This window comes from Haliaeetus albicilla, chromosome 24, assembly GCF_947461875.1.
Source record: "Haliaeetus albicilla chromosome 24, bHalAlb1.1, whole genome shotgun sequence".
Classification (NCBI taxonomy): Eukaryota; Metazoa; Chordata; class Aves; order Accipitriformes; family Accipitridae; genus Haliaeetus; species Haliaeetus albicilla.
Window position 1 is genome coordinate 18,906,120 of NC_091506.1, and position 25,471 is coordinate 18,931,590.

At 64.6% G+C, this 25,471-nt stretch overlaps 2 protein-coding genes across 3 annotated transcripts in view; both read right to left on the bottom strand.

Moving 5' to 3' along the window:
• Positions 1–165: 165 nt before the first annotated feature.
• Positions 166–3,023, bottom strand: TMEM115 (transmembrane protein 115). Its single transcript, XM_069769560.1, has 2 exons — positions 2,137–3,023; positions 166–1,392 (listed from the first exon to the last, which is right to left on the bottom strand). Exons 1-2 carry the CDS (start codon positions 2,988–2,990, stop codon positions 1,194–1,196), a joined length of 1,053 nt encoding a protein of 350 aa, XP_069625661.1. The 5' UTR covers positions 2,991–3,023; the 3' UTR covers positions 166–1,193.
• A 2,125-nt stretch (positions 3,024–5,148) lies between these two features.
• The window catches only part of CACNA2D2 (calcium voltage-gated channel auxiliary subunit alpha2delta 2), a 232,997-nt gene continuing 212,674 nt past the window's right edge, over positions 5,149–25,471 (bottom strand). Inside the window, exons 11-39 of one of the 2 annotated variants that reach the window (XM_069769563.1) lie at positions 24,495–24,653; positions 23,884–23,991; positions 23,098–23,176; positions 22,843–22,892; positions 21,831–21,920; positions 21,589–21,657; positions 21,072–21,146; positions 20,527–20,601; positions 20,282–20,353; positions 19,890–19,961; positions 19,651–19,712; positions 16,655–16,731; positions 15,413–15,433; positions 13,003–13,063; positions 10,477–10,574; positions 10,176–10,266; positions 9,976–10,038; positions 9,751–9,854; positions 9,567–9,665; positions 9,379–9,473; positions 9,046–9,093; positions 8,542–8,613; positions 8,222–8,374; positions 8,060–8,112; positions 7,899–7,954; positions 7,671–7,794; positions 6,877–6,986; positions 6,576–6,664; positions 5,149–5,983 (exon numbers count right to left, since the gene is read on the bottom strand). In XM_069769563.1, the coding sequence (XP_069625664.1) occupies positions 5,855–5,983; positions 6,576–6,664; positions 6,877–6,986; positions 7,671–7,794; positions 7,899–7,954; positions 8,060–8,112; positions 8,222–8,374; positions 8,542–8,613; positions 9,046–9,093; positions 9,379–9,473; positions 9,567–9,665; positions 9,751–9,854; positions 9,976–10,038; positions 10,176–10,266; positions 10,477–10,574; positions 13,003–13,063; positions 15,413–15,433; positions 16,655–16,731; positions 19,651–19,712; positions 19,890–19,961; positions 20,282–20,353; positions 20,527–20,601; positions 21,072–21,146; positions 21,589–21,657; positions 21,831–21,920; positions 22,843–22,892; positions 23,098–23,176; positions 23,884–23,991; positions 24,495–24,653 (2,454 nt within the window). In that variant the 3' untranslated portion in view covers positions 5,149–5,854. The remainder of the gene's footprint in view (positions 5,984–6,575; positions 6,665–6,876; positions 6,987–7,670; positions 7,795–7,898; positions 7,955–8,059; positions 8,113–8,221; positions 8,375–8,541; positions 8,614–9,045; positions 9,094–9,378; positions 9,474–9,566; positions 9,666–9,750; positions 9,855–9,975; positions 10,039–10,175; positions 10,267–10,476; positions 10,575–13,002; positions 13,064–15,412; positions 15,434–16,654; positions 16,732–19,650; positions 19,713–19,889; positions 19,962–20,281; positions 20,354–20,526; positions 20,602–21,071; positions 21,147–21,588; positions 21,658–21,830; positions 21,921–22,842; positions 22,893–23,097; positions 23,177–23,883; positions 23,992–24,494; positions 24,654–25,471) is intronic. The other variant, XM_069769564.1, reaches the window with a different exon arrangement.

Below are 25,471 nucleotides of genomic sequence, written 5' to 3' on the forward strand. Positions count from 1 at the left end.
CCCCCCACCCCCCCGCAGATTTCCCACCTCCTGCTTGCAAAGGGTCTCTCCCAACCTGCTGGGAACTCTCGGGAAGAAACCCCCCCCCGCCCCAGGCTCCTGTGCAAGAGCCCCTGGGGGCTGCCCTGTGCCCAGCCCCTCGCCCTCTGCTGCGGGAGCCGACTCTTTCAAAGAACTCTTTATTGATACTGAAACGTCTGTTTTTCCCAGTTGACAAAACCTTCTCGTGTGGTCCTTTAAAAAAATAATCACAACACCATCGACCCGTGTCCCAGGCCAGGGACTGCCCAGGGGATCAGGAGCTGCGAGAAGGCTGTTGCAGGGAGCATCCTCTCCATCCAGAAAACAAAAAAGCCCATCAACACAGAGGGAGGGAAAGAGAAGGGGGAGCCCGTATTCTACCTGCAGGATAGAAAACCTGCTGCCGGAGGAAGCGGCGAGAGCTCCACCATAGAAATTAATTACAGCTTCTAGTGTAATCTGACAAACAGATTAGGCAGGGAGCGGCCAAGGACACCGGCTCCTTGCAGGGCTGGCTTCAGGGGCGAGAGAGGGAGGAGGAGAGAACCCCCCCCATGCGCAAAGCCCAGAGCTGGCGGTGTCAGACCACCGCCATGAGGGGCTGGGTGGCCCCCTCCTGCCCAGCAGCCTCTCCCCCGTGTGGCAAACCTCTCACCGGTCACGGAGAGCTCCTGCCAGGGCGGGAGGAGGCTCCCCACGGGAAAGGGATTCAGAAAAGAAACCCGCCAGCTTTCCCGTTCACTCGGTTAGGGACAAAACTACCTTCAGAAAGGAGGAAGTAAGTGTTGAGCGCTCTGGGCAACCCCCAGCGCAGAGGAGAAGTGAGGAAGCGCTGCTGACTTTGCTCCCGCGTGGGCAAGCGCAGTGGCCTCGGGGCAGGGATCAGCCCCACGTCCCCCTCCCAGAACAGCTGCCGGTGCCGACGTCCATGACCTGCCCTGCGCCAAGGGGAGTGGCTTGAAGAACCCCCATCCTTGCGGTGACGGCGTCCTGGGTGCCTGGTGCTGGCCATGAGCGGCAACAAAGCATTGGAATGAGGTAGCCCCCCTGCCTCTGCCGCGGGAGGAGTCCCCGCTCCCCACTGAGCATCCCGGCTGTGGCGGGGGACATGAGGGGGGTTAGCAGCTCTCCGATGGAGATGGGGTGGGGAAGGGGGGCGGTGTGTCGGCTGGTCACAGCTGGGATGGGGCATCCTGGAAGGTGATGAGGTTGGACTCCTGGCTGGCGCCCTTGCTGGCCGCACCGGGGTCGGGCAGCAGCGGGCTGTCAGCCTTCGCTGCCACCTCCTCCTCGTCGTCCTCCATGCTAGGCCAGGCCGACTGGTCTTCTACGCGCTTCAGCCGCTCATTCAGGGCCTTCAGGGCCAGCTGCCTGCGGGACAAGGGCAGACGGGCGGGTTAACCCTGGGTCCCATGGGCAGGGCAGCAGTTAACAGCTCTGCCCCACAGCGCACTGTGCAAGCCCATCCCTGGCTTCTTCCCGGCAAGAGAGGGTGGATTCAGCAGCGCCAGAGATGACCCGGAGTGCCTGGGACTGCCCCAGAGAAACCCACTCACGCTCCCAGACCACAGGCAGTTTTCGTGCCACGTGGTGCACTCAGAGGCTGTCAGACAGTACGCGGGCTGCTCCAGGAACGGCAGAAGAAAGGCGTAAAACGGGGCAGGGGAAAGTGGAGCGCCAACGCCTTGTCCAAACTTTTCTGCTGGGAGTCGGGAAGGCCAATGCCGGGCGTGCAGGAAGGCTGGGGCACGGGGCTGACTCACCACCTTCCCCTGCGCCAGGATGAATGGGTGCAGGGCTGCCACAAGCAAGGGGCACCCCCCCCGGCAGCCGCTGTCCCCCTAACCCCGCCTGCCCCTCCCCAAGATCTTCCTGCTCCTTGTCTCCATTTCCACTGCCGCTCCGCATTTGGAAGAGCGGGGCAACGTCCCACCAGCCCCCCCGAAATGTCCTCACCATCTCTGTGGCAGGGAGGGCACCCCCAGCAGACCCCCTGGAGATGGCCCCCCCCTTAGCACCCAGCACCCAAACCTCCCCACTCCTCCTCGTTTGGATTTTAAACCCGACCCTTGCCACCCATAAACGTGATCCCCACAGGAGCAGGGCAAGCGGTACCTTCTCCTCTCGGCGTCCTGGGGGTCTGTCCCCGGCAGGCTGATGGTGATGGACGATGGGGCGCCCACGTCATAGCGTTTGACCGTCTTGCGGCAGACCTTCACCTTCACCAGGATGCTGTGCACCAGGTTGGCCACGAGACCCACCACGGGCTGCAGGATCTCGGGGAAGAAAGTGGCGAAGGCGAAGTGGTCGGACATGTCTCCGCGGCCTCTACTGTGCCGCTGGTAGAAACGGAGATAGACCCAGCCGGAGAGGAGCCCGAAGCCGTACGAGGCCAGTACATTGCTCTTGATGAGGGCGGCGAGCCGCAGCAGAGCCAGGAGAAGGAGCAGGAGCATGGGGACAGCCTTCATTCTGACCTGAGGCACCTTCAGGACGGTGCTGTCCCCCATCGTCTGCTTGAGGGCCACCAAGACTCCCCCGAGGAAGCCCAGCCCGCCGTGGATGCGGACGGTGAACAGGTAGGCGAGGTGGAAGGAGGCCACGTAGGTGAGGAAGTAGGCGAGGGCCCCCAGGAGCCCCACCGAGACGTTCACCACCGTGAAGAAGACCAGCAGCTCCAGGGCACCCCAGAGGGGCTCCAGCAGCCGGCCGGCCGCCCCCAGCGTGGCCAGGCTGGCCGCCAGGCCCCAGGCCCGCTCCTCCACCAGCCCGTGCGTCAGCAGCGTCCAGACCCAGAAGTTGGGGGGCAGGAGGTAGCCGGGGGTCACCCCCAGGCCGTAGGCCGTGTCCAGGCCGAAGGAGAGCAGGTAGAGGAGGAGGACGGCGGCGCTCAGCGACTTCACCACCACGCTGGTGCCGGCCAGCGCCGCCAGGAAGTGCTGCCGGGCCACCGGCAGGTACCGCCGCATCTTCGGCCCCCCCCCCTCCCTCCCTCCCCGCCCTCCCACCCGCCGGGCCCCGCTCAGCCCCCGACCAGGCCCGGGCCCCTCCGGCCGCCGCCGCAGGCCAGGCCGCGTTCGGCCCCGCTGCTGGGCCAGGCCGGGCGCGGACAAACAGCGGCTCTGCGCATGCGCGGCGCTGAGGAAAGGAGGGGGAAGGGGCGGGACCGGTCCCTCGGGGGCGGGGCCGGGGTCCAGCCGCGAGGCACGTCGGGACACGTAGTCCGGTCGCCGCTGCCGGCCACGTTGGGCGGGGGGGCGGGGGAGACACGGACACGGGGGGGACACGGACACAGGGGGGCGTGGGGGGCACACAGACGTAGGAGAGGGGTGGGGGAACACAGTCGTGGGGGCATGAGGGGGGCAGTCACGGAGATGTGGACACGGGGGGCACAAACCCAGGGACACATGGACACGGGTGGGCCGGGCACTCGGGGCCACGGGGCCCACAGGACAGGGAGACGTGGATTTGGGGGACACAGACAGAGGAGGACACAGGCATGGAGCGGGGGGTGTGCCACAGGGGACAGTCCTGAGGGGACACAGGGAGACGGGGGGAGCCTGGGGGGGCTACGGGGGGGGGGGGGCTGAGCCCCTCCTGTGCCACGAGTGGGTGTCTGTGAACGCGCCGCTCTGCCCGTATCCCTGCCTGCACCCCTGCCCACGTCCCTGCCCACCAGCCTCACCGCAGCGGTGCAGGCAGGTGTGAAGGCAGCGGCCCGGCTGGCAGGAGCACCCCGATATCCCCGCTCCCCCCACACATCCCGTGCCGTGCCCCCCCGGCCCTTCCCACATACCCGGGCAATGACGCAGCCACCGCCTGTGAAGTGAAAATATGAACATTATTTAATAACTGAGTCTCTGTAATAAACCATTTGAAAATATTTTACAAGGAGTCACACGCACAATATCTTACAAATTGTCTTTTTGTTGGTTTTTGAAGTTTTCCAACTCTTCTGTACAAAAAAAAAAAAAATTAAAACCCAAAGAAATTAAAAATAAATTAAAGAAAATCAATTAAAAACCCAACGCCTTTGAATGAGCAGAGAGAAGCTTTCAGGTGGGGACAGGGCAGGGCGCGACCCCGGCGGGACGGGGGGGGCCCGGGGCCACGCCGCCCCTTTGTCTCATTGGTTTTTAACTTAAAATAGACTATATATGTATATATTTATAGGTATGTATAGTGGTGGTTTTCTGGCAGAGCACCTAACTAGACTACAGAAGTACACACACTCCCGGTAACACAGAGCCATCTGTTCAAACACGGTTCCCAGAGACAGTAACCAAACACACACTGAAAAAGCTACAAGCAGAATGACCATTAATTAACCCCAGCACTAATTAGTGCCTGGCGCCCTCCCCAGCCCCCCCCGGGGTGGCCGTGCCGAGGGGGCTCCCCCGGCCCCTGTTGATGGGGTGGCTCTGAGCGGGGTCCCCCGGGGGGGTGAGGGTCCCCGGGGCTGCCAGGAGCAGTGGCGGGGAGGGGGGGGGCACGGGTGGTGGGTACGGCACCCCCCGCACCGCAGCACCCCGGGGTGTCACAGCCGGGCACCCTGCACCCTGTGCTGGCCCCCCCCCCCCCCCAGCCCCACGGCACCTCTCCTGGCTGGGGTGGTGGGGTGCGGCGGGGTGTGGCGGGGTGTGGCGGGGTGCTGGGGCTGAGCAGCCACTCAGCGTTTTGGCTGGGGGGATGACACCCCCACCCGATCCCCCCGGTGTGACCCCCAGCACCTCGGGGCGCCCCGCTTGCAGGGACACCTCCCGCCCCCCGCCATGCTGGGTGCCCCCCGCCGGGACCTCAGCAGCACCCAGGGCGCAGCTCCCCTCGCCGCCGGCCGGCAGCCCCCGCGCCGGTGCCCCGAAGAACGGGCACGGGGTGTGGGGGGGGGGGCCTGGCACGTCCCTTCCGGGGACACGCGGCACCTCCTGCTCCACGTCCCGCTCGGGGACGTGCGGCACGTGCCCTGGGCCGCGGGGCACGTGGCGTGACCCACTGGGAGGCACACGGCGCGTCCCCCTCGGGGACGAGCGGCACGTTCCCCGGGCCGGCGCGGTTTCTTTGGCAGGGCTGCCGGGGCGAGGGCGGCCGCAGGGGCTGGGTGGGCAGGATTTCACAGTGATCTGCAGAACGGAAAAGAAACAAAATACATTTTTTTTTTTTTTTCCCCCTCCTTTTCACCCCAGGATCTGTGCCCAAGAACACACGAGAGCGGCTGAGCCCAGGCCTCCATCCCACCCTGGCGCAGGCGACGGTCGCTGCCCCCCAACCTCCGCCCCTGCCCGCAGCCGGCCCCGAGCCCGCAGGGATGCTGGAGCCGCCGTCTGCCCCGCACACCCGGGGGGCCGGTACCCGCTGGAACAAATAATACTGACCCGCACAGTCAAGTCAAGTCCTTTTTTCTTTTTTTTTTTTTTTCCTTTTTTCCCCCCTTTTTTTTTTCCATGTGTCCTCATTGCTGACAATAAACACCGCCGGTCTCCAGGCAAAAATGTCGGAAACTTGATGTAGAAAGATCTGCTTTAAAATCTTCAGGCTAAAAAAATAGGCGAGGTGGATGGGGGGTCGCGGGCTGAGGGCACCGACGCCACTTTCCGAGTCCGAGCGGCCGGGAGGGCGCGACGTCGGGGGGCACCGACCCGGTCCCTGCTCTGCCGGGGAGCCCCTGCCCGCACCCCGACTCTTCTTTGGCTGCGGCCGGCGGGGAGCGCGGGGTGGCATCGCGGGGGTCCCCGAGGCGGCGGAGGGGACGTCGCTCCCGCTCCACCGGGCCGGGGAGGGGGATGGAGATGGAGCTTGAAAGAAAAGAGAGCTGGTGGGGGCGGCCGGGGGGGGGCTAAAGGCAGGCGGCCGGGGGCAGCGGGTGCCGGCTGGCGCTGGAGTAGAGGAGCAGCAGCTGCAGGGAGAGCAGGACCCCCAGGGAGGGGGCGAAGGAAGCCCCTCGGCCGCAGTCTGAGGTATCTTCCTGGGGGGGGGCAAAGAGAGAGGGGCCATGGAGCACCTTCCGCCGTGCCTCTGTACCCCTACGGCACCCACCGACCTGGCAGGGGCACCCGCCACCCCCCTGCAACCCTGCTGCACCTTCTGCCCTGGGACCCCCCATGGCTCTGCTCCCCTGGGGACCCCCCACGGTGCTGCTCCCCCTGGGACACCACCCCCCCCCCCCAGGAGGGCACCCCATGGCACCACTCCACTAGGGACCCCCCCGTGGCTCGTATCCCCCCAGGGGAGCACCCCAAGGCTTCTGACCCCCCGAGACCTTCATCACGGGGGTCCCCCCATGGCACTGCTCCCCAGGAATCCCCCCACGGCTCTGCTCCCCCCACAATGGGGTACCCCACGGCACTGCTTCCCCAGGGTCCACTCCCCACCTCAGGGGGAACACACTGACCTAATTCGCCCCAAGGGGGGCACCCCACAGCTCTGCTCCCCTGGGGACCCCCCCTGGGTCTGCCCCCACCCTGCCTCCCCAGGGGGCACCCGCTGCCCCCATCCCTCCCCTGGGGACCCTCCCCTGGGGCTCCGCTCCCCCCCGCGTCCCCCTGCACCCCACGTACTGTTGCATTGTAGTCGAAGCAGATGTGGGGGCCTTTCCGGTAGCGGGGCCTGTCCACCAGCTCACACTGGTTGGGGTCCCTCGGGGGGGCTTCACAGGTCAAGGAAACCACCGGGGACAGGGCGATGGGGGCACGTGGGGTGCCCCACGGCCACCCCCAGCCCCTCGGGCCATGGGCTGGCTCCCTCTACCCCTGCCTGACCCTGCAGCTCCCAGTCTCCCCACTCAGCCCCGCAACCCCCACCTGTCCCCTCACCCCCCTCCCATCCCGGGGGGGACGCAGCCGGACCACCAAAGGATACCTCTTACCTCTGCCTGCAGCAGCTTGACGGACTCGCACTGGCTGCAGAGGGGCTTGTCGGCCACCACGAAGAGCAGGTTGGTGTTGGCCAGCCTCTGCGCGTGGAAGAGCCTGGGGGCATGACAGCAGTGGGGACCCCAGTTACCCTGTGCCCCAATTCCCCCCGGTCCCTGGTTCCAGCCCCACTGCTGGGTGGCTCCGAGGAGGCTGAGCAGGTGGCGTGTCCCCATCCCCATCCCCATCCCCATCTCCATCTCCATCCCCATCTCATCTCCATCTATCCCCATCCCAATCCCCATCTCCATCTCCATCCCCATCCCCATCCCCATCTCCATCTCCATCTACCACCATCCTCATTCCCATCCCGATCCCCATCTCCATCTCTATCTCCATCTCCATCTCCATCCTCATCCCCATCCTGATCCCCATCTCCATCCCCATCTCCATCTCCATCTCCATCTCCATCTCCATCTATCCCCATCCTCATCCCCATCCCCATCCCCATCTCCAACCCTGTCCCCACGCTGAGGGGCTGCCCAGGGAACTGGCACCGATGGGCTTGCAGGGCTCAGTCCCACCTGGAGGAACCCTGGGGATGTCACCATCACCCCATGGCCCACGGGGACACTACCGCTGCTCCCTGTCCCCCCTGTCCGGGTACCACAGCCCCCCTGAGCGCTGCATGGCATCTCCCATCGTCCCCGTGCAGGCAGCTGCACGGGGGTCCTGGCAAAGACAGCCTAGGAGGGTGCCCCCAACCCTGCCCAGCTGGTGGGATGGTGGGGACGGACCCACCTGGAGCAGTTGCCGCAGTCGATGATGGCGTTGTAGGTGGCATTGACGGTGCTGAAGTAGTACTGCGTCTGTTTCATGATGCAGCTCGTCTCCCTGGCTTCCATGCTGTCCCCCGCCACCTCCTCTGCGCCGGCACAGCGCCGTGGGCCAGGGGCCACGGACCCCCCCGCCCCGTGCCCCCGCCACGTCCCCTGCCCGCCCCCAGCCCGGGGCTCCCCGGGGACTCACCCGTCTGGAACCAGCTGCTGTAGGTGAGGCCGTACAGGAACTGCTGGAAGAGGGACCTGGGGAAGGAGACCACGGCCACGTCAGCTGTCCCAGCCCCGGGGACACGCTGGCATCACCCCCCGATGGAAATGGCCCTGGGGAGGGGATGCGGCAGGACTCACCAGGCTGCAGCTGAGGTCCACCAGGCAAGGTTCAGGAGATCGGCCACGGTGGGCTGTGGGCAAAGAGGGGGCAGTGAGCCAGCGGGCCCCTGTGCTGGGGACACCCCGTGGGTCCTTGAGCTCCCGGACCGCCTGGCGGCCACCGTTCCCACAGGCGCTCACCACGAAGACGCCGCGGGGCGCAGCGCCTGTGTTGCTCTGGGCTTCAGGGGCGCAGACAGACTGGAAGTCGTAGGACTCCTTGCGGGTGTAGAAGGAGTTGTTGTAGAGGGCGGACATCAGGTTGGCGTCCACCTCGCTGAAGAACTTGCCCACCTGGGATGGGGACACCGAGTCTGCACCCAAACACCACCTCACCCTGTGTCTGCCCCGGCGGGGACTCAAGCGGGGCTGTGTCATGCCACCCATGACACGAGCTCACAGCTCTCAGCTCTCCACTGGCATCCCACGCCCAGGAGAGCTGCAACACGGGCAACGCTCACCTGGTACCAGTGGTCCTCCTGGTTGGAAAGCACCAGGAAGCCCCCGTCGTCGATGAGGACGCAGATGAGGTCCTGGGGAAGGACAGCAGCGTCACCCACCCCCTGGCCATGCCCAGGGCAAGGCAGGACAGGCAGGGCGGGGGGGTTGACGGGCAGTCAGGCCGGGGGGGCCAGCCCAGCGTCCCCAAGTCTGGAGGCCACTCAGGAACATCTCAGTGCCGGGAGCACACGTTCTGGGTACAGGGAGCAGGAACAACCACCCACCCTGGGAGGTTTAACAGCCCCCTGGGGGGGGGTCCAGAGTCCAGGGGGCAACCCCAGGGCTTCGTCCCTGTGAGCGGGGTCAGGGGCTGGCTGAGCAACGGGAGCGGCTGGGGGACAGGGTGGGCGCACTCACCCGGACAGCACAGGCAGGGCAGGCAGGGGACGAGGAGCCCTCCCAGCCGTCCCCCGCTGCCCCTGCCTGCTGTCCCCTGCTGCCCACAACCCCTGCCCACCACCCACCTTGTTGTTGGCCTCACAGTCCATCTCGCAGCTGGTCGAGGGGTCGCACTGTCAACCAAAACCCGGGCAGAGGGACAGGTTAGCAGGACCATCCTCCCTGCCAGAGCTGTCCTCCTGGCCAGGAGGCGACATGCCAGGGGGACAGGGGTTCGGGGGACAGGCTCCCCGAACAGGGTGACGGGCAGGGCTGCGTGGGAGGCACAAGCCCAATGGGGCCACAGGCACCATGTCCTGGCAGTGCCCCAGTCATGTCCCCGGCAAGCAGAGCTCCCTCCCTGTCCCTGTCCCCGTCCCCACGCCGTGCCAGAGCCGCAGGAGCCTCGGGGGACGTACCCGGCGGGCACCCAGCTGGTCGCGGTCCGTCCGGTTGCTCGCCAGCACTTTGAACTTCTCAGCCCAGGCTTCCAGGTCCAGCTTCACCCCCACCACTGGGGCAGCGGGGAGATAGGGTGAGCCCCAGCACGGGGGGGATGACGGGGACCCCCCCAGCCTAACGGTGGGGCACCCAGCCCCCTGCCTACCTGCTGGCTTCAGTGTCTTGCCCCCGATGCTGAGCTCCACGGCGGTGCTCACCAGGATCCCGATGGTGTTGTTCTCCAGGTCCAGCCCCCGGTAGCCAGCTGCAGAGGGCAGGGGTGGCATCAGGGGACATGTGGGGTCAGCGGCAGCCCGTGCCACCCCCCGTCACCGTAAGCCGGCACCCACCGTCTCGGTAGGGTGGCTTGAAGATGTAGCCCTTGTTGTCCAGGCTCCTCCGGTAGAAGCTGGCGTTGAAGGGCTCCGGTTCCTCCTCCCAGTCGTCTGCAGCCCTGGCGGGGAGCAGCCATGGCCATGACTGTCACTCGGCTCCAGTCCCACTCAAGATGGCCCCACAGGAGCAGATGTGTCACCGCGTGGGGCCAGGCACACATGCACCCGCCAGACACTCACTTGTTAGGGAAGACGCGGGTGATGCCCCCATCGGTGGCTGCAAAGACGGCCAAGAGGCTGTACCTGCAAGGAGAGAGGCTGGGCATGCTGGGCATCAGTGGGGTTTTGCTCGGCCCCTGTCCCTGTCCCCACAGGCCGTCCCAATCCCCCTCTGTCCCCAGCCAGCGCTGCCTGTCCTGGGCCACCTTGCCTCCACCTACGTGTTGAGGTCCTGGTCCTTCCAGACCCGCTCCACCAGCTGCTGTGTGATGCCCGTGTCCAGGATCAGGTTGTGCAGGAGGAAATTGTCACCTTGGCAGGAAGATGGAGAGGAGGAGGAGGTGAGGGCTGGCCCCGTGGGGGCCCCCTGCGCCCCCCTGCCCTGCCCTGGCACCCACTCTGCAGCGGCTCCCAGGAACCCAACCCCGGCACACTTCACCCCCTGCCCCATCTCCCCCGCTACCCCCCCCGTACCCCCAGACCTCCCCACCAGCCCCCCCACCAGCCCCCCCAGCTACTCACACTGCTTGGAGTCTGGGGTCACCTTTTCCATGAGGGCAATAAAGTTTTCCAGGAACTCGGTGTTGTTATCCGACAAGTCGAGGTCTTTGCAATACTCTCTGGGGTTTGGGGGACAAGGTTTGTCGTTCGCGAGGATGGAAAAGGCAAGGTCAGTTCTCCCCCGGGGACGGCGGGGCGGGCGCTGGCCGTGCTGCCAGCACCCCGGCTTGCCGGGGGACACGACGGTGGTGACGTGCCACCGCTCTCGTGAGTGTCACCCTGCCGAGGCAGCCGGCTGCGGGCATCTCTGCAGACTGCCCGGCACCCAGCCCTCCGCTGCCTGCAGCACCGCCGGCTTGGCCGTCACGCCGGCCACCGGGTCCGTCACTGCCGCTGGCACCGAGGTGCCGTCACCTCTGCCAGGGCCAGGTTTGACGGATCCCAGTTTGCCCAGAGTGGTACAACCCTGAGCCTGTCTCTCCCCGTACTGGTGGGGCTACTTAGTGGGACTGGGTGCCTCTGCCACCGTACTTACCTGCTGGGCCAGGCGGGTGCCGCCGTGCCCCCCCTGCCCTGCCCCTGCGGCACCCCGGGGAGCAGGAGCTCTGCTGCGGGTGCAAGCGGGGGTTTGCCTCCAGAGTCCCCGCAGCTGCGCCGGTGGCACCACGCAGGCACTCGGCAGCCGTATCTGTACCCTTTGCGTAGATAGTTAGGTGTTGGGTGAGGACCAGCCGGCGGAGACGGGCGCTCGCCCGCCGGCATCGCCGGCCCCGAGCCCCTCCTGGGACGGGCATCGCGGGGGGTGCCGCGTCCCCGCTCCGGTCTGGGACCACCCTGAGTGCAGAGCCCCAGCCCCGCCGATGCCGGGGACAGCCGTGACCCCGTCGGTCACCGCGAGGCTCTAACCAGATGGCACGGGTTAGTGCCACCCTGGGGTGCCGAGAGCCTCCCGGCCTCAATGGTGCGGCTGCAGGCAGCGCCGGGGGGGCTGAGGGCTCCCCTTGCTCACGTCTCCTCCGCCAAGCTCCTGACTCTGCCAAAAACTTGTCAAGAGGACAAATGCCGGAGCAGAGGGTGGCAAGGGAGCATGTCCATGGGGCAGCCGAAAAAGCTGGGGCACCCCGGCCAGCCCAGCCTGGCCCCCCGCCCCCCGCTCTGAGGGAGCAGCCACCTAAATATCTACACCGACACGCACAGATACAGGTACTCACACACCCACGGGGGACGGGGGATATACGGTTTCTGAAAATTTCCAGCGGCCCGTGGGCACAGCAGCGCCGACGGCAGATCATACAGTCGCCCTGGGTGCCGGGCACCCCTCCGGCACGTAGCACCTCCCCGCCGCCCGCTCCTGCCGAGCTGGCACCCGTCGCAGGGAGGGTGCTCCCAGAGCCGCTTTGGGGGGCACTGCAGGGCTCACCCCCATTTTCACAGCCTGCTTTTCTCTCCGGCTACACCAGCCGCAGAGACCCATGCTGGATGCTGACCCCATCACCACAGCCCGAGAGGGGCAGTCGGGGGGCAGACCCACTCCTTGGGCCTCGGGCTCAGACATCACCTCTGTATCTATTCCCTTAGCACGTTTATGGGACAATTTTTTAGTAACAAGGTTTTTCTGTTTCTTATTAACGCTCCGCTTTGGCTCCCATGTTTCCCAGACCTCACCCCCGCTGCCCCGTGCATCGCCTGGGGTCCAAGTCCCACCCGAAAAGCCGTGGCTGCACAATAACTGTACGTTTTGGGCTGGTTTACCCAGAATTAGGGTAAGTGAGCGACGGCTGCTGTAGGCAGGGAGGGCAGGGGGTACCCGCAGGTGGCACAGGCGGCTGCGCTGTGGCCTCGACCTGCTGCAGTCCCCAAGAACTGCAATGATAAAACACCTAATGGGGCATTTAGCTGTTGTAACGATGTGTAAGTACATAGGTGATTAGCTGGTAATGTTAATTAGGGCTGGTCAGAGGTTGCACTGCCGCAGTGGGTAGGGCAGCGTGCTGGCAGAGCCATGGGGCTCCCCGAACAGCCCGCCGAGGGATGGCCCTTCATCCCTGCTAGGTGACAAGACTGGGTGGCACGGCCCAGCGGAGGGGACGCGTCTGTCTGTCCGGGGGCCACTCCACTGTCCTCACGTCCCTGTTCGCAGCCTGCTGCTGGCAGCCTCCCCAGACCCCCTGGGCATCCCGAATTTGAGCCGAAACCTACCCTTCCTCCTCCCTACCCCCCCGCAGCCAGCACGACTGTATGATGCCACCGCCGGCCCCTTGCTCGGTGGGGGGGATTTTCAGAAACTATACCTATATATGCACGCGCAGAGGTCGGGCCATACCGGGTGCATATATACCGTGCTGGATGCAACCAGGTGGCGGAGCGGGGCCGGGGTCCCGGCGGCAGCCCCCCTTGGCCGAGCGGGCACAAGACACACACAGCGACAGGGGATGGGGACGGGGGACAAGGCACGATGAGGCGAGGATGGGGGGGCGATGGTTGGGGGGGTGTCGGCAGCGGGGCCGGGGCGGATGCACACCTCGGCAAGCGCACACGCAAAGCTACCTGGGAGCAATGAACACATGTCCCTCCGACTCAAAGCTGTTGGGCAGCAGGTATTCAAAATCTGCAACAGAAAGGGAAGGTTATCCGGCGGGGAGGGGGGACGGGGATGCCGGGGGGCCAGGAGGGAGAGAGACGGACAGAGAGAGAGGGGAGGGAACAACAACAAAATAAGAAAAGCGTTTGCTGCTCTTGGTAACAAGAGAGGAAGGAAAAGGCCATTCTGCTGTCGCTGGCACCGCACGGGAAGGAAAGTGATAGCCAAATCGGGAGAGGTTTGCCCATCTCGGCTCGAATTTGCTCGGTCGCGGGCTGAAGGCGGGCGGTTGCGTACGCGCGGCCGGTGGTGCGTACGCAGGGACACACAGAGACACACACACATATATATATGCGCGCACATGTATATATATGCATGTTTGGGAGGGCGTGGACGCGTCTCTCTCTCGGGGTGGGGTTGGGGGGGTTGGGGGGCGAGGGTAGGGAACCGCATGCTGCGCTCCTGGCCGGAGGAGGATCACCAAAACACTTGGTTGTCGGGAGAAAAAAAAAACCAAAAACCAAAAAAAACGAGTTTTCAGGCATCGACATGGCCAAACGGGGAACCTTGCCGAGGACAGTCCAACCAGAGGCTCCCCGCCCAGCAAAGCGCCATGCAATGTGCTGCCGGGCTCTGCCGCCGGCCCCCCTCCCTCCCTGGGGCGGTGGGACCCCAACGGGGACGGGGACCCACGCTCGCCCGCCAGCCTGGCGCCTCGCTCTGCTTTAAGGGGGTGGGGGGGTCGCAGCCCAGCAGGGTTTGGGGTGCCTCTCGGGGACCCCCCCGGCAGAGGGGCGGCGGACGCGGGGTTTGGCTCGCGGGGGCGAGCCGGGTTAGGGGGTGCGTGGGGGGGTGCTACGGGACATTCCGGGGCCACTGGCCCCCCCCCCCCAACGGCGGGCACCGCCACCCTCTTGCCCTCCTGCCGGCCCCCGGTGCATTGCACGGCACAGCCAGAGGTTGGACTGTTGCTCTCCGAGGGCTGTAGGCAGGGGCTGGGTACAAGCCGATGAGAGGAAGAGGAGGAGGAGGAGGAAGAGGAAAAGGAGTACAAAACACTCGTACTTGGTCCATCAGCATTGCCATTGCAGGGGCGCTGGGAGGAGGCAACTCAAAGCTGATAGAACAGGGCTGAGGGTGACACTTCCACCTCCCCGCTGGCCCCGTCCCCCCCGTCCTCCCCCGCTCTGCCGTGCCCCCCACAGCCGTCCCCCTGCCCGTGTCGGGGAGCGGGTGCTGCCGGGCAGGCAGCCAGCGGGCACCCGGTGTGGGGTACGTGCAGGAGGGACCATGGCGGTGGGTCCCCCGGGGACTGTGCATGCCAGGGCATTCCCCTGGCCCACCGTGGGGCTGCGCGGGAGCTGGGGGGTCCACGGGGCCCCTCCTGCTCCGGCAAACGGCCAGGCATCACGGGGATGTGGGCCAAAATCCTGCTCCGGGTCGCACGGGTGACGTCCCACTCCACTGCAGGCGGGGTACCGGCCCCGGCATCCCCCACCTGCCTCGGTGGGACTTTGGGCTCCAACTCGGCTGCTCCTGGGGAGCACAGATGGCACCAGGACGCTGCGGCTGCCGGGGGCTTCGTGCCGTGCTGGGCCCCGGGGCAGCGGGGACGGCCACCGAGCGGCCGTGGGGACAGGCAGCGCGGCACCCCAGCGCTCAGCCACCCCCTGTCCCTGTGGGTCCAGGCCCGCCGTCCCCTATGCAGCGGGCTGGCATCACCCCGGGGTGGTCCCATCCCCACCTCCACCGAGGGTTTCTGCTTGGGGGGGTGGGGGCTTCCCCAAAAAAGCCTGTCCCAGAGGGCAACCGCGGCAGAGGACTGGGTCCCCCACCTGCCCTCCGTCCCCGCCACCTTTGGGTGCCCACCCCGCAGCCCCCCGCTCCCTGCACAGCCCTATCCCTTTCAGGTTGAGTTGTCTTGGGGAGGAGGAAGCAGAGGAGCCAGGACGGGGGGAGAAGGAGCCGGAGGAGGCGAGCAGGGGGAGAGGAGCAAGAACGGGGTGGGAGGAGGAAGAGCAGGGTATCAAACTAGCTACAAAAAAACCTCGTGGATTGAAAACGGCAGAGTTTCATACGAGATCAGCTCTTGAACGATATCGAACCAGGTTTGGGAGCGATGCACGGGGAGGGAGTGGGGGATCGTCGTGACAAAGCTCTCATGGACAGAACAAGACATGTTGCTTTCAAATAAAGGGGGAACTGGAGGAGAGGAGGAGGAGGAGGAGGAGGGAGGAAGGGCGAGTCGTGGCGGTTTGCAGGTTTGGCGTGGCAAACGGGCAGGGAGATGGGCAAGCAGGGGGGCTGGGGGGGGACTGGACACGGGGCAGGGGACGGGGTGGTGAAGGTGAGTGGTCTGAGACTGAAAATACTTGCCCTTCATTTTGATGTTTGGTACTGTGTGAATCCACCATAGAGAGAAAGCAAGAAAAACAACAAACAAAAAAACAACAAACAAAAAAAAAGGGGGTTGGGTGGAAAGGGGGAAGGGGGGCACAAACAATATTTTATTCAATCGCCGTTTGAATAAAAATATTGTGTATCATAATCATACCAAAAGGAAACCTCTTGCAAAAAACGACATGAAAAAAGAAAAAAAAGAAAAACCCAGTAACAAAAGGAAAAGAAAAGGCCACGGTGAAATAAGAATAAAAAAAAATGCAAAGATATAACTAGAGAAATATATATATATATATATTCAATACTCCAAAGGAAAATGAGAGTCAGTAGCAAACAGTTGCAACAGTCTTGATAGCGAAATGTCCTCACTGAGTTAGGGGGCATGCACGGCACGGTGGGCAGAGCCGGGGAGGATGGGGGGATCCCCCCTCCCGGGGACAGGGACAGCCTGGCCTCGTCCCCGCGGGGACGTGGGGCTCCTGCCGATGGATGGAGGGGGCGGCAGGAGCTGGATCTGGAGGGGGCCAGGGTCGAGCCGCCAGGGCGGCCGAGGGGGAGAAACGGGGGGAACTGGAGGGGAGAGGGGAAGGGTCCGGTTCTCTCACGGGGGAGAGGGGTCCCCGGGAGCAGCGTGGACCTGTGGTGGGAAAAAGGCTCGGGGGTCAGGGGAGAGAGAAAGAGAGAGAAAGGGGGGGCCAGGCTAACACACACGTACACAGATTAATTCCAAACGAAAATCGAAACCAACCGAAACCGAACTCATAAAAAGAATAAATGGCTTAAACCGAAACCAAAGAATTGTAATAAACCAAAGGAAATTAAAGAGATCCATGCAAACTTTCCCAGGCTCGCAAATTAACTGGCTGCTACAGCATCATCCCTCGTCCCCAGGAGGTGAACAGGCAGCGGCGCAGCCCCTGCCTGTGCCGGGCAGCGCCTGCCTGCAGCCTGGGGCTCGGGTTTTGGGTGCAAAGCGTAAGGACCAAACCCTGGCACCCCGGGGCACCCCAGGCAGGCAGCTCGCTTTCCCTCTGTGCGTTCACCTCTACTCACGCCTCTCTCAGTTTTCATTTTCCTTTTTTTTTTTTTGCCTCTCACAGTGATCCCTATCTCTTTTCGCAAGTTTTTGCTCTGTGCTTCTCCCCCCAACAGCCGCGGGCCAGCGTGGGGGTGAGCGGGAGTGCGAGAGGGTGGCGGGGAAAGCCGGGGGCTACTTACACTTCACTTGCAGGATCTGGTCGCTGAGGTTGGCCTGGATGTAGTAGGTGCTGTAAGGAGGCAGAACCAGCCCCAAGCTGCAGAGGGGGAGAGCAGACAGGCGGTGTAAGGCTTTACACCCACCCAGAGCCCTTGGCCGGCCCCCAGCCCCTGCCTGGCACCCCCTGCAGCACCCGGCCCCGGCCGATGGCAGGCAGCAGCCCTGCTGGCCTCTTGCACAGCCTGCTGCATCCTTCTCTCCAGGGACTGCACCCAGCGCTGTCCTGGGAGCACCCAGGGTTGTCCCCAGAGCCCCCAGGGTCATCCTGGAGCACCCAGGGCCATTCTGGTGGCACCCAGGGCCATCCCCAGTGCACCTACTGGCATCTTAGGGCTGCCAGCTTTGTCCCCAGCGCACCCAGGGTGATCCTGGGTTGCACATGGCCATCCTGGTGGCACCCAGGGCCATCCCCAGAGCACCTAGACTCATCCTGGTGGCACCCGTGGTTGTGCCCAGAGCACCCAGGGCCATCCCCAGAGCACCTAGACTCATCCTGGTGGCACCCGGGGTTGTGCCCAGGGCACCCAGGGCCATCCCCAGAGCACCTAGACTCATCCTGGTGGCACCCGGGGTTGTGCCCAGAGCACCCAGGGCCATCCCCAGAGCACCTAGACTCATCCTGGTGGCACCCGGGGTTGTGCCCAGGGCACCCAGGGCCATCCCCAGAGCACCTAGACTCATCCTGGTGGCACCCGTGGTTGTGCCCAGAGCACCCAGGGCCATCCCCAGAGCACCTAGACTCATCCTGGTGGCACCCGGGGTTGTGCCCAGGGCACCCAGGGCCATCCCCAGAGCACCTAGACTCATCCTGGTGGCACCCGGGGTTGTGCCCAGGGCACCCAGGGCCATCCCCAGAGCACCTAGACTCATCCTGGTGGCACCCGGGGTTGTGCCCAGGGCACCCAGGGCCATCCCCAGAGCACCTAGACTCATCCTGGTGGCACCCGGGGTTGTGCCCAGGGCACCCAGGGCCATCCCCAGAGCACCTAGACTCATCCTGGTGGCACCCGGGGTTGTGCCCAGGGCACCCAGGGCCATCCCCAGAGCACCTAGACTCATCCTGGTGGCACCCGGGGTTGTGCCCAGGGCACCCAGGGCCATCCCCAGAGCACCTAGACTCATCCTGGTGGCACCCGGGGTTGTGCCCAGGGCACCCAGGGCCATCCCCAGAGCACCTAGACTCATCCTGGTGGCACCCGGGGTTGTGCCCAGGGCACCCAGGGCCATCCCCAGAGCACCTAGACTCATCCTGGTGGCACCCGGGGTTGTGCCCAGGGCACCCAGGGCCATCCCCAGAGCACCTAGACTCATCCTGGTGGCACCCGGGGTTGTGCCCAGGGCACCCAGGGCCATCCCCAGAGCACCTAGACTCATCCTGGTGGCACCCGGGGCCATCCCAGGGGCAGCCCCAAGCACAGGAGGTGGCAAGCCTGTCCAGCCAGGGCTGAGATGGGCAGGATGCACCCGCCCGGGAACCAATGCATGTGGAAGAGGGACGTGACACCCTCGTAAGGGAGGAAGGTGGGAAGAGACGCAGCCCTTGAAAGAAGGGACAAAACCTTTCAGTGAGGAGAGACCCAAGACAACCATTACACAGGCACCGGCTACTGGTGAGCCAGGAAGGAGAGGGATCCGCCAGCCAGGAGTCTGGCACACAGATGAGGGTGGGAAAGGAGGTGGCAGGAGGTGGTGCTGGGGCTGCTGAACCCACAGGACATGCTGCTAGAGGGAGCTGGGCTCCTGGGTGCCGGCTGCAGCAGCCGGTGGCTTTCGGTGATGGTGTTTGTGCCAGGTGCTGCCCGGGATAAGCGAGCATCGGCAGGTGTGGGCCACATTCCTGACTCTCATCGGATGTCACACCTGCACCTGGGCCACCAGGACCTGGACCTGCCCCCCAGGCCACCCCTCCAGCTAGTCCTGTCTGCACCTGGAAGCACAGAACGGGCACCCCAGCAAGCACGGCCGAAGTGGTGGCACCCCAAAAAGCATGGCAGAGGTGGTGGCACACCAGCGTAGAGGGCAGAGGTGGCGGCACCCCAAAACTACAGGTGGCAAGAGGAGAGTGGTGACTTTTTTCTGTTCAGCCCTGGTGGCACCCTGTGCTGATGGTGTCCCAGGGAACCCCGGGAAACATCCCTGCCGCAGTGCGGAGCCACAGGAGCGCAGGGACCCCGGCAGCACCTTTCGCCCTACAGATCAACCCACAGCCCCGGCTACGGCTGAGTCACTCTGTGTCATTGTCCCCTCCTCCGCAGTGCTGCCTGGCTCCGGAGGGGTGCCACCGTGCGGGAGAGGACCAGGGCTGTGTGGGGGACACCTGGCAGCGCTGGGAGGTGGCTGTGATCCTTGCCAGTCCCCCTCCCAAGCTGGGTGGTGAGGAAGAGGAGGGTACACTGGGCGGCAGGGGGACCACGTGGCTCCTCGCAGGATGAAGGCAGCACGAGTTGGACAGCATGGACATGACGATGGTGGGGTCTTTTGTACACACCTGCTGGTCCAAACTGGTGCAAACTGGGTGATAAATGCAGAGGGAAGCTTAGCTCTCCTTGGCCTCTGCAGCCACTGCCTGTGTTGCAGGGTGGACGCACGTCTGCGTCACCCAACCCGCAGCAGGCAGAGACCTGCGCGAGCCCCTGGCTGTGCAGGCAGGTGGTGGCAGGGCTGTCCCTTGTCCGGCACCTTCCACACCAGCCCTGCAGCCTGTCCCAAGCCCTGGGGACCGTGGCCCAGCTCTGTAGTGCCAAATACTGGCGGGCAGCACTTTTGGGAGTGCCCTCTAGAGCAACGCCGGCTGTGTGCAATGATGCGATGGCACATTTGCAACCCCGCAGCCCATGCGAGACATTCCTGACGGCCTCGGGGACCTCCCGAGCTGCAGGCACAAGACTGCAGCCCTGTGCTGGTGCGGGTCCGGCCGATGCCGGATGAGTGCGGGTGTGCTGGCAGCGCTGCTCACCTGTAGTTGGTGCTTTTGATGGGGGCCCACGTGTAGGTCCTGAACACCTCGTCGATGTATTGCTGTGGGTCAGAGGGAGCCAGTCAGGCCTCCGTGGTGCCAGGACCCTGCCGGCACGGCGACACGGGACCCTGGCTCCAAGCCCAGTGCCGGACACAGCCCCTCACTCCCTCCCGCTGGGGCTGGGCGCTCAGCGCAGCCCTCGTTTCAGCTGTGACCCCCTTCCCCTGCAGTGTTACCTCATCCAGGGACTTGATGAGGGTCTTGATGAACCTCTGCCCGTCATTCCCATCAATCATGCTTCTCCGGATCTGGGGGACATGGAGGCATGGAGGAGGCAACTGAGGGCCACAGAGCCCAGCCACAGGCCAGCAGGCACTCACCCCAGTGGGGTGGCACTGGGGACCCGCGGAGTGCAGGGGTGAGGGATGAGCAGCCTGGGGGTGCCTCATCATGCTGGCACCCAGGGGACAGTGACCCGGCTCCTGTCCCCACCGCAGCCCCACGGGAGCTGTGCCGTAGGACAAGGTGCTCCCCAGGGCAGGCTGGCGGGGCTGAGCGCCCTTTGCAACTGCAGATTGGGGGGCGAGGGGCAACCTGTACCCCAAAAGCTGCCCCCGGGTCTGCCCACCTCCTCCTTGTTCTCGTCCTCCAGCTCAGCATCCAGGAAGTCCAGCGTCACCGGCTCACGGAAATTGATGATCTGCAGGCAGAAAGGGAGAGCTGGGGAAGGGCTCAGGGCTCCTGCAGCCGCCGCTGAGTCCAGGCAAATTCATCACAGTTCCCACAATTAGCTCCTAACAACCCCAGGAAGCTGCAGGTCCCACAGGGCCTGGCTAACCCCCGCTGCTGCCACCCCAACGGGTCCCTCCTCACCTGGGGCTGCAGGTTGGGGTGCAGCAGGACGTAGCCGTTCAGGTCGATGGCGAAGACGTAACCGTTTGCCCCCAGCTGCAGGAGGACAGGAGGAGGGATGAGGCCGGCCAGGTGGCTCTGCGGCGTGCCGTGCTGTGCCAGTGCCATCACCCTCACCTCTGCAGGCAGAGCTCGCCCCACACCGGCCCCGGGGCTCAGCCTTTTCTATCCATCTATCACTATTGTCAGGTCAACACCATCTCTCACCCTGGCTCTGGATTTTGCCCGCTGCCCCTTCCACCAGGCTGATAAGATTTATTCCCCGCTGACCCTGCAAGGGTTTCGTCTCTACTCTGGGTCCCAGAGCATCACCCAGCTCTGATCCCTACCCACCTGCCTGCCCCGGTCCCTGCCTGCAATCACAGCTTCTGCACCCTGCTACCGCCAGCACTGCTGGAGGTGCTACAGGGTGCTGGGGACACAGCTCAGGGCTCCCTGCAGCAGGCTCCCACATTGGGCTCGGGCAGCGCAGGGCAGGGATGGAGGGGAAAGGGGACCCCACGCACGTTGTAACGCGGCGTCAGCCTCTTGATGTCGTTGAGAGCCACGTCGATCCCCATCACGCCCAGGATGAGCTGGTTCTGGAAGGAAGAGCGGGGAAGGAGGCAGGTGGGAGCAAGGCTGTCACCCGCCACCGCCAGCATGGAGACGGGGCAACAGGAGGATGGACCTCTTCTCCCTCCGGGGACGTGTGGGTCGGATCCGGACACCGCAGGGGCACAGGGTGGGATGTGCCAGTCCCCAGCAGCCCTCCATGGGACACTGCACCCCCCAGGGAATTACAGCTGCCAGCTGTCCCCATTGAACCGGGAGAGCCAGCCAAGGCCATTTTAGGTCCTGGGCATGGCAGTCACCCCTAGTCTCACCCCAGGGAGGGGGTGCAGAGCAGGCAGCACCCCAGGGATGCCAGTGCCCCCCTCCCTGTAGCCATGCACCCAGCATCTGGGCACCCTCCCCACCCTGCCATGGCCCCACACCGGGGGTCCCAGTGCGGCCAGGGTGGTGGCAGCCACAGTCTCCTACCTTCCTGTCACTGCTGTCCTCCGTCAGGTTGAACACCGGCAGCGTGCCCGTCACCACCAGGCCCAGCCCCTGCACAAAGCACAGAAGGGTGTCCCATGGCCCCTTGCCTGCTCTGGGACCCGGAGCCAGGGGTGGGTAGCAGAGGGGGGATTACCCCACCTGGCAAGGGAGATGGGGGCATGTGCTGTGCGGGACCCTGGGGCCAATGTCGCCACCCGCACCCTGGGGCTGGGGGTCCTTACCAGGGCATCCTGGTAGACGTTGGTCCACTGAACCTGCTTGGCTCGGTTCCCTGCCAGGACCATGGGTCTGCCCAGCACGTCCAGGTACTCCTGCAAGGACACAGCACAGACACGACATGGGAGCCAGATGCCTCCCTGCTCCAACCTAGTGACACTCCTGTCCCCATGCACATCCCAGAGATTATTAACAGGGTGCTTGGTGCCGGTCTCCAGCTGCAGGCTGGGCTAGGGGACAGGGCTTGGCAGCTACCAAACCTGAGGATAACGGCTCCAGCTGAGAACTGAACAGGACTGTCGAGATGGAAACAAGGTGCTGCTCACCATCAGCCATGCACAGGCAGGTCAGGGGCTCGCCAGGCAGCGCCAGCCACAGCCCCCCCAGCTCCACGGCCATCCCCACGGCTGGGCTTGCTCCATCGCACCTCGACCATGTCGCTGCTGTCTCCCTGGCTGCCACTGCCAGCCTTTCGGGATCTTCTCCCAGGCAGGTTTCCCTTATCCTGGCTCACCTTGCCAAGGCAGACCTCTAGGCGGGTGGGCAGCCCCTGTGCCACGGATGCCAGCCCTGCCCCGAGGGGCTGCCCTGCTCGGGGACCCCTGTCACCTGCCCACCACGGCACCTCGTGTGCATCTGATAAATAAAAGGCGCAGAGGGATGGGGTGTGGGGTGGACAAGCCTGGCTCTGCCGAACAGGGTGGTGCTGGGGTTGGCCCTGCCTGCACTTGCTCCCTGCCTGCGCTCAGCTCTGCTCTGTGCTGATTAACGCCTGATGTTTCATAATTAGTCACTCAAAAGACAGCAAGTCCATGGGGAGCTGCAGAAGATGAATTACTTATTTCAATAGCACGAGGCCTGCCTAAGAGCTCGGCTCGGCTCCCCAGCTCCCCGCCACGCTCGCCGCTAGCCTTTGGGCTCTCTGCAGCGGGGCTGGGGCTGCCTGAGCGCACCCCCAGGCAGGGCACCCCGGAGGGCAGCTCTGCCTGCGGCTGCCAGGCGGGCACCCTGCCGTACCTGCGTGTTGATGCGGATGGCGCCGATGGAGGGGATTTCGAAGTAGTAACCTTGGAAAAGAAAAACAAAGGCAGCTGGAGAGCCGGCTCTCTCCCTGTCCGGCAGTTTGGCTGTCCGGCTGTCCAGTCCTCCAGGGTTGCAGCCAGCACCTTGGTGGCAGCGGCACACACCAGAGCACCAGAGCTAGCCCCCAGGTGAGGGGTGAGCCGGGCGCCCTGCAGCCTCCCACGCCTGCCAGGAGCCAGCCCCGCTCACCTTTGTTGGCACAGGCCATCCACTGCAGCGGGGTCACGTCGTAGTTGTGCTGCCCGACGGAGAAGGTGAAGACCCGCACCTGTGGCAAAGCATGGCGGTCAGGACCATCCGCTGGGCACCCTGGTCTTCCACGCCCGGCGCTGCCGGCTGATGGCAACCTCCCCGGGGACACTGTGGCATTGCCTGCCACGGCCCGCAGACCAAGCTGCCCATGGCCAAGCGCAGGTGGGCAGAAGGTGGCTCCTGCGAACGCTGGCTGTGCTGGCAGCAAGGGAGCCCCTCTCTCCTCGCGTGGCCCTGGCCAGTCCTGTTCCCCAGCATCACTGTGTTGGCCCAGGCCACCTACTCCAAGGGTCCTTATGCTGGGCCATCACCGCACCCAGAGGGGTCTGTGCTCTCCGAGGGTCCTGTTTGGTCCAGAACGCCCTCACCCCACAGGTCTCCAGTTCCTGGGTGGCAATGCGGACCCTCCTGCCAGTTCATCTGCCCGCCAGCAGCCCTGTCCCCATGCTTGGGGTGTGCTCCCCTCGGGGCCGGCGTTCAGGGAGCCCACCAGCCCCATCTCCTCCCCGGCAGCCTGCTCAGTCCCATGCCTCCCGCACACCAAGGTGGGAGCTGGCTATAAAGGGCACCGGTGTGTCAGCCAGCCCATTACCAGGGCAGTGGCTTGGTGCAGGAGCAGGCTGTCGGGGAAGGAGGATGGTGATGAGGCAAATGAGGCAGAAGCCGGCAATAGAGCTGGAGCAGCTGTCTCCCTCCCTGGCACACGGACCCACAGCCCCTCACCGTCTTATTGGGCCAGTTGTACTTCTCAAAGACGTCCTGCACCCGGTCCTCGCCGCCGTCCGTGAACATCATGATCATCTTGTTGCAGTTGGCACGCGTGATGTTGGACTGCGGGGCAGAGAGACAGCGCCTGAGGCTGGACCCGGAATGAGCGGTGCCCAGTGCGGGGCTGGATGTGGCCAGGATGGCTGGCCCTGACCCATCTTGTTTCCTGGCCTGTTTCTCCTGGGTGAGGTGGCCGGCGTGAATGGGCAGGAGAAGGGACACTGTCTGCTTGGAAATGATGTGGCTACTGCCGCTCGGCACCTAATAGCACCATTCATCTTTCTTTATTTTGCCTCTGGCACGGTGTCTGGCTGGATCCAGCCCCCTCTGCCCAGCCCTGCTAACTTTTAATAACCCGGAGGGGCAGCGGCTCCAGCAAAACCTCAGCTACGGCATGCCGGGGGGTAGGATGTCCCCCCTGGCATTGCAAAGGAGGACAAGGAGCCCTCCGCATGCCGAAGCCCCAGGCACTGGGCAGCAGCCGGGTGCTCGGAGCTCTCCCATCGCCCCCAGCACCCACGGGTGCACTCTGCCCTCCCCAGCCCACAGCCCAGTCCCCAGCTCACGTTCTGCAGCTGGTCGAAGGCATACTCAAAGCCAGCCTTGTAGTCAGTTGTGCCCTTGGCCACCATCCCCTGCACATCCTCCTTGAAGACCTTCTTGTTCCGGATGTTGGCCTGCACCAGGTGCTTGAAGCACGACACTGGCTTCGCCTTCTCATTGAACTGGGAGGCGAAAGGGAGGGGAGTGGGTTGCAGAACGGGGATGGGGGCAGCCCCGGCAGGTACAAAGCACCCACCACGCTCAGCTCCCACGGGTGAGAGGCAGCCGGAGCATCCCATGTCCCACGTCCCAGGGATGGCCGATGCTGAGACCAGGGCTTAGCTTGGGCCAAATCCAGCACTGAGCCACCCAGCATGGCTGCCAGGAGTGGGTGCTGTCAGCTCACCTGCACCCTCGCTTCTGCAAGACCCCCCGGGCTTGTGCAAGCGGGCGTGCCATGCCGCGCCGCACCATGCTGGCAGTGGGAGCAGGTGCTGCCTCTCACTTACGGCTTCATTTGCTGGCAATAGGGCCCATTCATTAGAGGAGCAGCGATCCAGCTAACGGAGCCAGGCCAGACATGTTAATTAGTGCCGGCGTGCTTGCGGCCAGACAGGGGAGGGCCGGCATGGGCTGGGCGCCCAGCAATGCACAGATGCGGTGGCACGGCCACTGTGCTGCGTGAGGTCACGGGCTGGTGACAACGCTGCAGAGGGCATGATGTCACTAGCTGGTGACAGACAGGAGGTGGCTGGTTGGGATCGCCCCGGGAGCATCTCTGCCAAACGCCCCATGATTGGGGCAGCTTTCGTTCACCACCACGTACAGCCAAGCCCTGAGCAGCCGTTCCCTTACTTATGGGCAGGTGGGTGGTTAAGAATTAAAAAAAACGGCATTTCTCGCTCTGCAGAGCCCCTGGCCAGGTGGGTCTGGGGGCAAAGGGCTCCCATAGTGGGGAACTGGGAGCTGCCCAGGGGTACAGCCCTGCCGCCCGCCCCGC

Excerpts from the sequence above, each read along its gene's own strand:
- TMEM115 (XM_069769560.1), bottom strand. The coding sequence starts at position 2,990 with ATGCGGCGGTACCTGCCGGTGGCCCGGCAGCACTTCCTGGCGGCGCTG. Across the intron at positions 1,393-2,136 it reads CAGGACGCCGAGAGGAGAAG|GCAGCTGGCCCTGAAGGCCC; the intron begins GTACCGCTTGCC and ends CTTGTCCCGCAG.